The sequence below is a fragment of the Mesocricetus auratus genome, unplaced genomic scaffold (assembly GCF_017639785.1).
Source record: "Mesocricetus auratus isolate SY011 unplaced genomic scaffold, BCM_Maur_2.0 Super-Scaffold_15014, whole genome shotgun sequence".
In the NCBI taxonomy this organism is placed as follows: Eukaryota; Metazoa; Chordata; class Mammalia; order Rodentia; family Cricetidae; genus Mesocricetus; species Mesocricetus auratus.
In genome coordinates, this window is record NW_024429186.1 from 46,831,494 (window position 1) to 46,845,854 (window position 14,361).

The 14,361-nt window shown below is 41.1% G+C and overlaps 1 protein-coding gene across 1 annotated transcript in view; it reads left to right on the forward strand.

The window, feature by feature from the left end:
* Window position 1: 1 nt before the first annotated feature.
* L2hgdh (L-2-hydroxyglutarate dehydrogenase) overlaps window positions 2–14,361 on the forward strand; it is a 30,000-nt gene continuing 15,640 nt past the window's right edge. The window contains exons 1-5 of the mRNA XM_005072795.4: window positions 2–214; window positions 3,517–3,632; window positions 4,567–4,718; window positions 11,638–11,769; window positions 13,235–13,397. Of these exons, the coding sequence (XP_005072852.1) occupies window positions 75–214; window positions 3,517–3,632; window positions 4,567–4,718; window positions 11,638–11,769; window positions 13,235–13,397 (703 nt within the window). The 5' untranslated portion in view covers window positions 2–74. The remainder of the gene's footprint in view (window positions 215–3,516; window positions 3,633–4,566; window positions 4,719–11,637; window positions 11,770–13,234; window positions 13,398–14,361) is intronic.

The following is a 14,361-nucleotide window of genomic DNA, read 5'->3' on the forward strand; positions in this document are numbered from 1 at the left end:
GAGCAGCGAGCTTCGCTCCTAGAGTCGTTCGGGCTGCAGCTGCTGGGGTTGAGGTAGGGGAGGTGGTGCGGGCCATGTGGCCCACCCTGCGTTACATGGGCGGTGCCTGCGGTCGGGCCCGATGCCCCTTTGCCGCGGGCTTCCTCAGGACAATCGAGCAGCCGTCCGCGGGGCCGGGGCTGCTGTGCCGGGGTGGCCGCAGCTCCAGCACCAGGTAAGTGAGTGGCGGTGGCCTGCGCTTGCTGCTCCCGTTTGAGGTGTCTCGAACTGGACCTGTGCCCCGACTGGACGTCTCTGTCCCTAGCGATGAAGTTCTGATTCTGTGGTCTAGTCTCCGACCCCAGGAGCTGCTGACCTGCAGGGTTCATCCGCAGCATTTGTGGGCGGGAAGAAAGATAGTGTTGAGTGGAGGTCACTAGCAAATCCGGCTCTGAAATACACCCCTCCTCTCCGTTTCTTAACCACTTGAAAGGCTGAAGGGTGAATAGGGATCCTAGTCTGCCCCCTGGGTGGTCATTAAGTTTTAGTCTAAGGACTAAGCTGTTAAATGGTGTCGAAACAAGGCTTCCCTTTGTAGCCCTGGCTGTCCTGTAATTCCCGATGTAGATCATGCTGGCCTCCAACTCTCAGAAATCAGCCTGCCCCTTCCTTCCATGTGCTGGGATTAAAGGGACGTGCCACCTCCCCTGCTCCATCTTTTGAGATGGGCTGGCCAGCAAGCCCCAGGGATCTGCCTGTCTCCCTACCCACCCCAAGATTACAGATGTGTGCAAACCATGCTTTTACATAAAGGTGCTTGGGATACAAACTCAGGTCCTCATGTGTGCACAGCAAGGGTTTTACCAATTAACCCTTTCTCCTAGCCCTGAAAATTCTTATACTTTTTAGTTTAGAAGAATTGTAGATCCATAGAAAGCAGCAAAAATTATAGACTGATTTTATGTTGGCTTCCCCCATCCCCACCATTCTCCTCAATGTTAGCATAGTACAACAGCACAGTCAGAAAATTAATATGTCATTCAGGTTTCATCAATCTTACATGCACTTTGTGTGCTCTGTGTGTAGCTCAATATAGTTTAATCATATTTTGTGTAGTCCTCTTAATTTTGGCATAGAAGTATCCCATTGTGGACCTGGGCACAGGTGCCCAACCAAGATGACAGGGCCCAGTTGTCAGTTAGCTTCTCCTAAGATCCACCAGAAAAGATGAACCCTGACAGCTCTCCACAGCTCAGCCAGACATTGAGCTACAATTCCTACCCTGGATGAGCTACAATTCCTGCCCTGGACGCAAAATGAATGAACAGTATCTGCCAAGTGCTGGCCTCTGTAACAAGAAATGGGCACCAATCGAGTCTGGACAGCAGAGTCAGCCAGATCAACATCTATTATAAGGATGCCAACAATACCTCTAGAGTTGGCGCCAAGCAACAAGTTCAGCTCGCTGTGATCATTCAATCTTAAAGGGCTGAACTCATCTTCTGTCAGTGGCCAGATGTCTGTATTTCACCTTATGGCAGGATATGGCTTAAACACTGCAAATAAGGAAAAGGTAACTACATTTTCCATTGCAGGGCTGTTTGCCCTGAACATCACGAATTTCCAAGGTGGTTCTTTTATCAGGTGCCTCACTGTTCTTTTATGCACAAAAACCACACTTTGATTAGCAGGAACAGTTATCAAAAAGTGAAACTACAGAAACCAAAAAGCAAGGTTGGTATATTTAGGAACTTTCCCAGATCCTGGAACTGTAGACTAGGTCTTGGATGGATTAGATCTTCACTCCCGCATTGGCAGGTTTGAGGGCCTGCATGCTGGGTTCTCAGGTCAGGATGGTGCTTCCAAATGGTGTCGGTTGTGCTAAGGTCTGAGGGCCTGTTACACCATCTCTGGAGAGAAGAACGGTGGCCACAACTTATCCTCCCCTAGGGCACCCATCATTTGTCTCATGTAGTGGGGTCCCACCCTCATCACCCTTGTTCCATTCCCACCCACAGTTCCTGCAGTCCCCCTCCTTGCCCCTCAGAAGCCCACGATAAATGATAAATGCTCCACCATGGTTGGAGCTAAGCTGAAGAAGGTGCAATGGCCAGAAGAGTCATTCAGAGACTCTGGTCCCAGCAGAGTGTCAACATCTGCTTCTGTCTGGGAGGGCAGAGAACCCGGAAGGTAAAGGAAGCCCCACCGAGGAGATGAACTAACTTCAGGCCAAAAGGAGAATGCAATTGCAGCTTCCCAGACAGACGAGCCCTCTGACAGAAAAGACAAGCCCAAGGGAAGATCCTAGCATCTCCAGCATCCAATAAGGCCCCAAGCCCCCAACAGGCCACCTAGCTCCTTAGATGCTGATGTGAAGCTTGTCTGTGGTGAAGAGCCCCAAATTAAGGGCCCCCTTTGGGTTGCACCTCACTGTAGGGTGAACCCTGTCAGGAGTGTGAACAGCATGTGTGTGGTCTCCAGTGAAGCAGGAGCCCTTAGCAGAGGTTATCTTGAGAGAGGTGAAGAACATTGACTCCATTGGGTGGGCCCTGAGTGGGATCAGCATCCCCTAGAGTGAACAGGAGGGAATAGAGGATCTATCCTGTGAAGTCTGGATGTATGTGTCTCAGCCTGTGATGCATTAAAATAGAAATCAAGTTCAACTCCCAGATTCATTCTTTCTTAGATTCTATCTGATATAGAATGTCAGGCCTATTCTTTGTGTGTGTGTGTGTGTGTTTTATATTTGCTCAAGAGAACATTTCTTTGGTGTATAGACAACATTCCCAAATTATCTGCTTTGTTAGATGGCTTCCAAGTTTTCTCTTAGGTGATGGTATTGCTGCCCTCCATGGCAATGAGCAACTGGGCCTGCTGTAGCCTTGCCATGCTTTGGAGCCATGGCATCTGTGGTATTAACATGCAGCGTATGTTCTTTATGCACAATAAATACGCAATTAAGATGTTCCATCATAAGATTTGTTGCCTGTCCCTGTCTAGTTACATCTTATATCTCCATTCTTCCTAACTCTTGGCAGAAAATTTTGTCATTTTGAGAATCTTTTTTTTTATTTATTTGAGATTTATTTATTTATTTGTTATGTATACAGTGTTCTGTCTGCATGTATGCCTGCAGGCCAGAAGAGGGCATCATTACAGATGGTTGTGAGCCACCATGTGGTTGCTGGGAATTGAACTCAGGACCTCTGGAAGAGCAGTCATCACTCTTAACCTCTGAGCCATCTCTCCAGCCCCATCATCTTGAGAATCTTACATAAGTGAAGCATAGTACAGGACCCTTAACACTGATTTTATCATATGATATACATATATACATATTCTTATTACATATCACATATGGTATATTATATAATATAAACAATATATATGATATGTAATGTGATATTTGTTATATATGATATATAAATATCATGTTGTTACAAATTTGTAGTTTAATTTCTCATTAATGGAAATTATGCAAGTGAAGTTTGGTGAGGCCTCTAAACATAAATTCTTAAAGCTTGATTTTTCTTAAAGCTCATTTGATATAGTCATCATCGGAGGCGGAATTGTGGGCCTTGCCTCTGCCAGAACACTCAGCCTGAAACATCCTGGACTTTCGATTGGTGTTGTGGAAAAGGAGAAAGATTTAGGTATGTATACCATCAGCTTGCTGGGAACCTGCTTGTCTTGTCAGGCTGAATCAGTCATGAAAAATGTTGATGTTAGTTTCTCGTTTTGGGTGAGACTAAAGGCAAGGGCGCACTCTAAATGTGCTGCTGGAACTTGGGTACACTGGTACCCCAGGGAGCAGCACAGTCCTCCCCAGGGAGCAGCACAGTCCTATAGTCCTTCCCCAGGGAGCAGCATAGTCCTTCCCCAGGGAGCAGCACAGTCCTACCCCAGGGAGCAGCATAGTCCTTCCCCAGGGAGCAGCACAGTCCTCCCCAGGGAGAAGCATAGTCCTACCCCAGGGAGCAGCACAGTCCTACCCCAGGGAGCAGCACAGTCCTCCCCAGGGAGCAGCACAGTCCTCCCCAGGGAGCAGCACAGTCCTACCCCAGGGAGAAGCATAGTCCTACCCCAGGGAGCAGCACAGTCCTCCCCAGGGAGCAGCACAGTCCTCCCCAGGGAGCAGCACAGTCCTCCCCAGGGAGCAGCACAGTCCTCCCCAGGGAGCAGCACAGTCCTCCCCAGGGAGAAGCACAGTCCTCCCCAGGGAGCAGCACAGTCCTCCCCCAGGGAGAAGCACAGTCCTTCCCAGGATGGTGCTCATTCTCTGTCAGCTTCCAGGATTTTCCCTATTGATACGAACAACCCCACTTTCCTCCAAAAAGACAGAAAAGGCCTTGGAGCATGTGCAGAGAGTCTTGGTGTTTAAACAAAGCTTAAGAAATCAGAGATGGGCAGGAATGGCTTGGTAGCGATGCCAGGGATAGCTGCTATGGGAAGTTGCCTATAAAAGAACAAATCTAGGCAAAATTTTTAAATGATGTGGCCCATAATAGCTACATGTGTAATTAATTGTTCTTCACCTCTTTTGCGTGAGTCATTTACTTTTCTTACCCTGTTTTTCTGACTTTATAGCTCTTCACCAGACGGGACGGAACAGTGGTGTCATACATAGTGGAATTTACTATAAACCTGAATCTCTGAAAGCTAAATTGTGTGTAGAAGGCGCAGCCCTCATCTATGAGTACTGTAATCTCAAGAGAATTCCCTACAGGCAATGTGGCAAGGTACAGCATTATACTAGGGCCTTGGCTTGTTTATAACTAGTGTTTTCTTGGGTTTAAATGTTGAAAATTCTAAAAGAAAGTCATTCTTTCTGCTCTTCTATCCATGTAATTTGATATAGTCTAAGAAATAACAAAAATGATGTGACAACTGACTTTATGTAATTAAAAGAGAAGTTTGGTTTTTTGTTTGTTTGTTTCTTGCTTTTTGTTTTGTTTTGTTTTGTTTTTTGAGATAGGGTTTCTCTGTAGCTTTGGAGTCTGTCCTGGAACTCACCCTGTAGACCAGGCTGACTTCAAACTCACAGAGATCTGCCTGCCTCTGCCTCCCAAGTGATGGGATTAAAGGCATGCACCACCACCACCACCACCAGGCTAAAAAAATAAGTTTTATAACATATGATAAGTATGCAATTTAGTTTTTAGTATATTTACAGAGTTGTGCAACTATCAACACTAATTTTAGGATTATTTTCATCACCCTCAAAATAATCTATATACTAGTTTTCCATTCCTACATCTCCTGAATGCCTAATAACTGTTTTATTTTCTGTTTCTATACTTTATACTATGTGTCTTTTAAAAAAAAGGCTTCTTTGCAACCCTGGCTTTTGGGCCTTTGTAGACCAGGCTTAGCTTTGAACTCAGAGGTCTGCCTGCCTCTGCCTCCCAAGTGCTGGGATTTAAGGCATGCACCACCACCGCCCAGTTTATACATATCTTATGAATAGAATTATGTCAGAACCTCCATATTCTATGCCATTTTTAAAAAGATACACACCATAATGTTTTCAGAGGTTATCCATGTTGTAGCATTAATTAGTACTTCATTCTTTTTTTATGGCTGACTTCATTATGTGGGTATGTCTCATTTTGTTTAGGTGCTTATCAGTTGCTATGCATTTGAGTTGTTTCTGCTTTTTTTGTTGTTAGGAACAATAGGTATTTATGTATAACTTCTATGGAAGCCCATTCTCATATCTCAGTGGAATATTCCTAGAAGTAAAATTTCTGGGTCCTGTGGGAACTCGATCTTTAGCATTTGTAAGAACTGTCAAACTTTTCCAGATATTACTGTTACATTTTCACTGGTAATTAAGGAGGCTCCCATATCCTTATATGTTTCTTATATTCTTATCAATACTTGTGATTTTCTGTTTTTATTTTAGCCATTCTGATAGATATGAAGCACTACCTCATTGAATTTTTTTTTGTTTAGTTTTGTATTGAGACAGTGTCTTACAATGTAGCTTAGGCCAGCCTTGAACTTTTAAGTCTCCTGCCTTAGCCTCCCAAGTGGAACTATAGCTTTCTAGCAGTATAGCTGACTGACTTTCTTCATTACGATGACTAATGAGACAGAGAACCTTTTCTGTGTGTGTGTGTACACTATGTGTATATGGAGGCCAAGATCAACATCAGGTATGGTTTTTTTTTAAATCATTCTCCACCCTATCTTTTGAGATAGGGTCTGTTATTGAACCTGGAACTCACTGATTGGTTAGTGTGTCTGGCCAGTGAGAGCCAGGGATATTTCATTCTCCTGTCTCTTCCTCCCCAGTGCTAACAATATAGGCTTACCCCACCAAACTAGTTTTTACACAGAGAGCCAAATGCAAGTCCTTATACTTGCCCAGAAAGTACATTACCCATGAAGCCATCTTCCCAACCCACTTGAGTTTATTGTTAATTGGCAAAAATTGTACATATTATGTACAACATATGCATGTGAATATGTATGTGATAGCATAAATACACATGACAATACGTAACTGACTGCCTTATGCATTACCTCATATACTTGCTATTTTGAAATCTGTTCTCTTAATAGTCTCCAAGAATACAACACATTATAATTCCTGTAGTCACATGCTTACAATGGATCTTCTGAACATGTTCTTCCAATTTTATTGAAACCTGATAGTCTCTGACGTCTGCCCAGCCCTCACTTACTTCCAGCCACGGGTAACCACCATTTAAGTGGCTCCTTTAAGAATTTAGTTCTTTCACATTGGACATGCACAGCCTACATGCTACATTTTCTGTATTCATCCATTGCTGGACACTTAAGTTGCTTTTCTATCTTTGCTACTTGTGAATAATGTTGCAAAGAACATAAGACGTCATTAATCTCTCTAGGTATCTTGATTTCCTTTCTTTTGGACATACACCCAGAAGGGGAATTGCTCTACCTGTTTGAACAGTTTTTTTAATAATAATTTTTTATTTAACTTTTTATTCATGTTTTTCCCAGTTCCCTCTCCTTCCCCTTCTCCCCCAGCTCCCTAATCTCCCAGCCCCCCACCCCACTCCATCTCCTCTCTGCTTCCCAGGGAGGGTAAGGATTTTGAGAGTCTGTCATATCCTGGGCAGCGCCTTGGTCCTCCTCCATGTGTCCAGGCTGAGAGAGCATCCCTCCATGTGGAATGGGCTGTTTTTAAAGGGCTTAATGGTCATTTAAATAGTTTCATTAGAGAGATGTATATTCAATCTTTTACTCACTTTAAAATTGTTTGATTTGTGGTTTTACTTTTGAATGATAGTGTTCTGTATATATCTTGAATTGAACATATATTAGTCCTCCCTAATGTGTTCTAAGACTTTTCATGAACGTCTGAAGCCTTAGATACTACTTTTGGTCTTTCCTTTTATTCTATCCCTTTCTGTACTTTAGTGTTTCTTGTCCATGCATACCAATGATCCAGTTTAACATAAAATTAGGCATATAAGAGGTTAGCAATGACTTTATTAAAGGAAAAACTTTAGCAACATGATCTACTAAAAGTTATGTGAATTTGATCAGTTGTCTTTCTCAGAATACCTTATTGTGCTGTACTTATCCTACTTGTGATGTCATGAAGCACTTGCCAGCATCATGACTCTTGCATTTTGGGGCCATGTTAAATGAAATAAGGGCTACTTGAACACAGGCATGATGATACCATGTCAGTCAATCTGGTATTGTAGGTGACTACAGAATGACTAATGAGTGTGTGGCATATGCAGCATGGATATGGGAGACAAAGTAAAGTGTTAGTCCCCATACTAGGAACTGATATTTTTGTGCTGTGTTTGGCTGTGAGTAACTGAAATCTCAGAAGACAAATCAGGAAGGGGAGAAGTTTTGTTTACCTATGTGATTCTGAGCATTTTGTCCTATTTTGTAGGCTTCCCTTGTTGTCTTCTTGATGATATCCTTTGAAGTTCCAAGGGTTTGGATTTTGACAAGATCTAGGGTTTTCTTTTGTAACTTATGCTTCCGGGATCATATCTAAGAAATCACCAGCTGGTCAAGACTGACTTCTTCATTTTTCTTCTAAGAGTGTCTGTATTTTTCATTGCTTACATTTAAATCTGTGAGCACTCTGGAATTAATTTAATAAATATCTGGTGTAGGTTAGGACTCAACTTTGTTCTTTTGTATGTAGATGTCTGTGTGTCTCACCATCATTTGTTGGAGAGTATCTTCCTTCTACAGAAATTGTTTTGACACCCGTCTATAAAATCATTTGGACATAAATACAGATTCTTGTATTACCCACTAGAATATATGTGTGTCTATCCATACATATAGGATGTAAGCCCCCTAACTTTAATGTGTATTTTTCAAGTTTGCTTTGGCTATTTGGGGATCCTGAATTTCCAAATTAATTTTAGGACAATTTGTCAATCTCTTCCAAAGAGCAGCTGGAATTATGCTAGAGATTATGTAGGACAATTTAGAGAACAACATCATCTTTAAAATTTTTTATTATTTTTTTATGTGTGTATGTGTATATGCGTGCCCATGGAGGCAAGACAAGGAGCTTGGATCTCTTGGAACTGGAGTTAAGCAGATGTGAGCTGCCTGCTGTAGATGCTGGGAACTCTCTGGTCAGCTGTCTTCCCAGCCTCAGATATTGCTAGTTTGACAATATTAACTCTTTTCAGTCTATGACTATGGCTTCTTTCATTTGCTTAGATCTTTAACTTCTTTTAGCTGTTTTATAGTTTTCAGGGTTTTTTGTTTGTTTGTTTTTCTGAATCAGGATTTCTCTGTGTAGTGCTGATTGTCCTGAAACTCACTATGTAGACCAGGTTGGCCTTGAACTCAGAGATCCACTAGCCTGTGACTCCTGAGTGCCGGGATTAAAGTATGTGCCACCACCACCAGCTTGTTTTTTAGTTCTCAGTGTGTTAAATCTTGCCACCTCTTGTTAAATTTTTTCCTTGTTATTTTATTTTTATTGATGCTTTTATGAGAGAATTGTTTTTAATGTCATTTGTTCCAGGTTTTTGTGTGTACATGTTTCTTAGAGTTTTCTACCTGCAGGATCTTCTTATCTACAAGTAGATTAGTTTTTTTCAGTTTGGATGTCTTTTATTTGTTTGTTTTTTACATTTATTTAGTGTGTGTGCGCGCGCGAGTGCGCGCCTCATGCTTTTGCTTATATACTATGATGTGTATATAAAAGTTAGAGGATAACCTGTGGGAAGCATTTCTTTCATCCCACCATATAGGTCCTAGGAACCAAACTGAGATGGTTGGGCTTGGTGGCCAGTGCCTTTTCCAACTGAGAATCTCACCAGCTCCTGGGTTTGTTGTTTGTTTGTTTGTTTTAAGCATCAGAGAGTGTTATATTTTTCTCAAATGTCTTTTCTGCTTCTGTTGAGATTTTCTTATTTCCTCTTCATTAGTATAGTGTATCATATAGTAACTAGCTTTTGGATATTAAGTTGATCTTGTCTTCCTGTGATACATACCATATGGCATATAACCCCTTTTACATGTTGCTGTATTTAGTTTTATTGTTTTTTGTTTTTGTTTTTGTTTTTGTTTGTTTTTTGTTTTTTTTACGAGACAGGGTTTCTCTGTATTGTTTTGGAGGCTGTCAGTCCAGTCTGGCCTCGAACTCACAGAGATCCGCCTACCTCTGCCTCCCGAGTGCTGGGATTAAAGGCGTGCGCCACCAACGGCCCGCTAGTCTTATTGTTTTGCCTGAGATTTTTGCAACTGTTTTACAAACAAGAGCGGAGGATGTAGCTCAGTGGTATGTGGGAGTTCACTGACCTCGTAATAGTAGTTTTAGAGATGTTTCCTCCTCCTCTCTCTCTCTCTGGAAAGCAGATTTGATTCTTTCTTAAATATGTGGTAACCTTCATTAGTAAAGGCTGTGTTGCTGGCCTTTCCTTTGTGGGAAGTTGTTTTTGATCTTAGTTTTGTTTGTTTGTTTTTGTTTTTCCAGACTGAGTCTATCTTTGTCCTGGAACTTGCTATGTAAACCAGGCTGACCTTGAACTCACAGAGATCCTCCTGCCTCTGCTTCCCCAGTGCTGGGATTAAAGGTGTACACCACCACACCTAGCCTTTGTTAGAAGTTTTTATTTGCTTTGCTTGTCATGGTTCAATTCAGGCTTTTTGTTGTGAGTCATTTTCAGAAGTATTCTTTCTAACAATATGAGCATCTAGATGGTCTACTTTGTTTGGCATAGTTAGTTGTTCACACCACTCTTTATGTGTCTTGGCCATGATGCCCTCTCTCCACATTTTCAAGTCTGAAAGTTCATTATTGTCATTAAAGATGAATTACAGTATTTTTTAAGTAATGTGAGAAAATGCCTTGAGAGAATGTTAAGTGAAAAAAGAAGTAGAAAGTCACAGTTTTCATTGGGTTTTCAAAAGGCCAAGGTGGCAAACCTTTATCTTCTTTATGATTTACAAATACTCCCATGCTATGATTTGTCTTTTTACTTTCTTGATGGTGTCCTTTGACTCATTTTTGTTTAAAACGTTAATCATTTATTGACTTAAGTAGCCTTTGTACCTTGACCAAATGCGTTACCTCAGGGAATTCTGTTGACTCTCTGGTATGAGATAGTGACTTGGGCATGCTAGTGTACCCATGAATGTGTACCTGTGTTTTGCCTTGCTGTGAAATAAGAAGAAACTCAATTTCAGATACCTTTCTCAGAAACATATAGGAAAAGAGTTCTAAAGAAAGTTGATTAAAGGCTTGAGAGATGGCTCAGAGGTTAAGAGCACTGACTGCTCTTCCAGAGGTCCTGAGTTCAATTCCCAGCAACCACATGGTGGCTCACAGCCATCTGTAATGAAATCTGGTGCCCCCTTCTGGCCTGCAGACATACATGCATGCAGAATACTGTATCATAATAAATCAATCTTTGAAAGAAAAAAAAAAAGAAAGTTGATTAAATGTAATTCTTCCCTCAGCATTAGTAAAGACTGTGTAATTTCTGTCAAGACATGAAAAGAATAGTTTGTTGAGCATGGTGGCCCCTTACACTGGTTATTGATGGTTTTTATGACCTAGCATTTCACATTTCCTTGTAGAAATAAGGAGGGTACGTACTTTGAAAGATGTAAAGGGGATTAGAGACATGGCTCAGCAGCTAAGAGCACTGACTGATCTTGCAAAGGGTTCAGGTTCAATTCCCAGCACCCACATGGAAGCTCAGAACCACCTGTTACTCCAGTTCCAGGGGATCCATTACCCTCTCTGCCCTCCATGAACATTGCACACAAATGATACAAAAACATACATGCAGGCAAAGCACCCATACACATAAAATAAATCTTAAAAGTAACAAGGGAAAGCTGTAAACATATACTTCTCTTGTTGCTGGGATAGAGGGAGTGATGATAAGAGTTATATATGGTTGACATATTGTAACTCTCAGCAAAAAATGGAAATTGAGGCTGCATTTCTTATTTGGGGAGATTACTTTTAATGCTATTTTCTTAAGACTTTTTTTTCTTGGTGAAGGAAAGAAATAAAATAATGAACCAAGGGAGCAGTAGACTAATGACAGAAAAATGCTGTATATCAACCCCATTTGAGACATGTGATAGTTAATAATTTTTACATTGACTATATATTTTATAGCTGGTAACTCTGTTCATGCATTTTGTCATTTTCTGAAGCTAATAGTAGCTGTTGAACAAGAAGAAATTCCCAGACTTCAGGCTTTATACGAGAGAGGTCTACAAAATGGAGTCCAAGGTTTGAGACTGATCCAGCAGGAGGAGATAAAAAAGAAGGAACCATATTGCAGGGTGAGTGATTGCCCAGTCTAGTGCACATGGTAGTTCCCATAAGCTATTCCAAATCATGACACTATGAATGGACATTCTAGAATACATGTTTCAGTGAAAAAGTTAATATTGCTATTGGGTGTATACATCAGAGAGATTATTAGGTTGCAGTTTATGTGTTTATGTTCAGCTTTGGAAGATATTGCCAAAAAGTTTTCCAAAGTATCTTGGTTTATTCTCTCAGTCATATAGAATTCCAGTTGCTCTGTGTCCTTAGACATGTGGTCTTTGTTTTCAGTGAAGTCACTTCTGTGGGTATGTCGTACAAACTGAATCTAGCTTACTGAGAATTCAGTAGTCTAAGATTTTGGGATGTTTTCACAGGCTTTAACCAGTCGGACATGCCTAATCCAAAACTTCAGAAAAATCAAAATGTTCCCCAATTCAAATATTTCATAACTTTATGTGGATTTAATATGTCTAATATGTTAGAATTTCACTGGTATGGATTGCCTTTGAGACTGAAACAATTTGTAAACTTCAAAAAGGCATACTAGTTTAGCAAAGTAATTTTATCTGCTAATGAAAAATCTCTTTAAAATTTAATGATTTGTTTGAAAAGACAAAAAAAAAAATTGACCTCTACAGGTTTGGGCATGGTGTAGAAATAACTCCATTTTAGATCTTGAGGACAGATCCCCCCCCAACTTTATTTAGCTAGTATTATTTCTCCCCTCTAGTAGACTGTGTTGAGCACATTTAGGCATTTAACAAGAGCAGACCTCTCTGTTACTGTTTTAAATACTGTAAGATTTTATAGGCGGATTTTTGTACCCTATCTGCCAGCTCTCTAATAACCCCATGGAAACTTCTTACTTACTATGAAAGCTCAGCCGATAGCTCAGGCTTGTTTCTAACTAGCTCTTTGAACTTAAATGAACCCATTTCTTTTAATCTATGTTCTTTTATGTGACTCGGTTGCCTTTGCTTTGCAGTTCCCATGCAGCTTCCTCTGCATCTGACTGGCAACTCCTGGAGACTCTGCCCTTCTTCCCAGCGTTCTCTTTGAACCAGAAATCCCGCCTAGCTATCGGCCATTTAGCTTTTTATTAAACCAATAACACTGAAAGATCTTCACACAATGTAAAGGAATATTCCACAACAAGGCTTTTGTTAAGCAAGGATAATGTGTGTTACCCATCAAAATAAACAAGTATAGAATTCCAAACAAAAATAAAATTTTGCAGCTGGGCAGTGGTAGCACACACCATTAATCCCAGCACTAAGGAGGCAGAGGCAAGTGGATCTCAGTGAGTTCCAGACCAACCTGCTCTACAAAGTGAGTTCCAGGATAGCCAAGGCTATTACACAAAGAAATCTTGTCTGGAAAAACAAAACAAAACCAAAAACAACAACAACAAAAGCTTTGAACAAACTTTACTGATTCTTGACTGTATTACTTGACATTTTTATACTTTTGTCCTAGGGTCTAATGGCTATTGATTGTCCATATACTGGCATTGTGAACTACCAACAGGTAGCTTTGTCATTTGCCCAGGATTTCCAAGATGCGGGTGGTTCTATCTTGAAAGATTTTGAGGTAAAAGATATTGAAATAGCTAAAGAAAGCCCTTCCAGAAGTAAGGATGGTAAGCTATCCCGTCTTCTCTATAGAATATTTGTATTGATTAAAAAAGAAAAAGGCTTTTTTTGGGGGGGGATCTGGGTGGTGCTTGTAGGAGGCTCCCAGGAGCCAGGCTAGAGTAGGGCAGAGTCAGAGGGGACATGGTGAAAGTGGGCAGGGCAGACCCACAGTTCCTAGATGTTTGCATGCTCATACACCTAGGCCCTGAGTAGACACTGACTAGCACTAAAGTCTGACGGCCACGGCTGTCATGTACAGTCGGCCTCCAGATGGTTCCCTGAGTGTTCGAGTCGGCACCTCTCAGCAATGCTACTGTAAATACAGACTTTAGTGCCATGTAGACTTCGTGAATCAGACTGTCAGAGATATGACTTCACAGTAGTAAGTGGTTATCTTTGGACACACCCAGATTTCCAACAGCAGACCAATATCATGAAAAGACTCAGCCATGCTGAGTCTCACCTCCGTCCTCTCTTAGATGCAGTCACAGCCTGTTTTCCGAGTCTCACCTCCATCCTCTCTTAGATGCAGTTACAGCCTGTTTTATTTTGCTTTGAGATGAGTAATTTTCTTTTTTTAGCTAAACAAGAGGCTTGCAAACATTCTGTTTGCTGCAGGGAAATTTGAAGGAGAATCAAGTTCTTCCTTAGCATGGTTTAAAGGAGATCTGGATTGTATGTAAATAAAATTGCTATAAGTGGGTAGCAGAGTAAGTCAAATTCACAATATAGGTAGATTGTAGTCTTTTTTCTGTACATATGCTTTATAGGTTGATAATATTTCATCAATAAGTGGGAACAAACTTGAAAAATGGCCAGTTTATTATTGGAATTTTTGTGTTGTGAAAACTCTTGCTTTTCTGAACAGCCAATGCAAGGAATCAGGTTGCCAGCCCTTGGACACAGGGTTGACTTGTGTTTAATATGTCGTGCTGCAGTTCTGCGGGTCAAAGTCACTTCATTTATGGC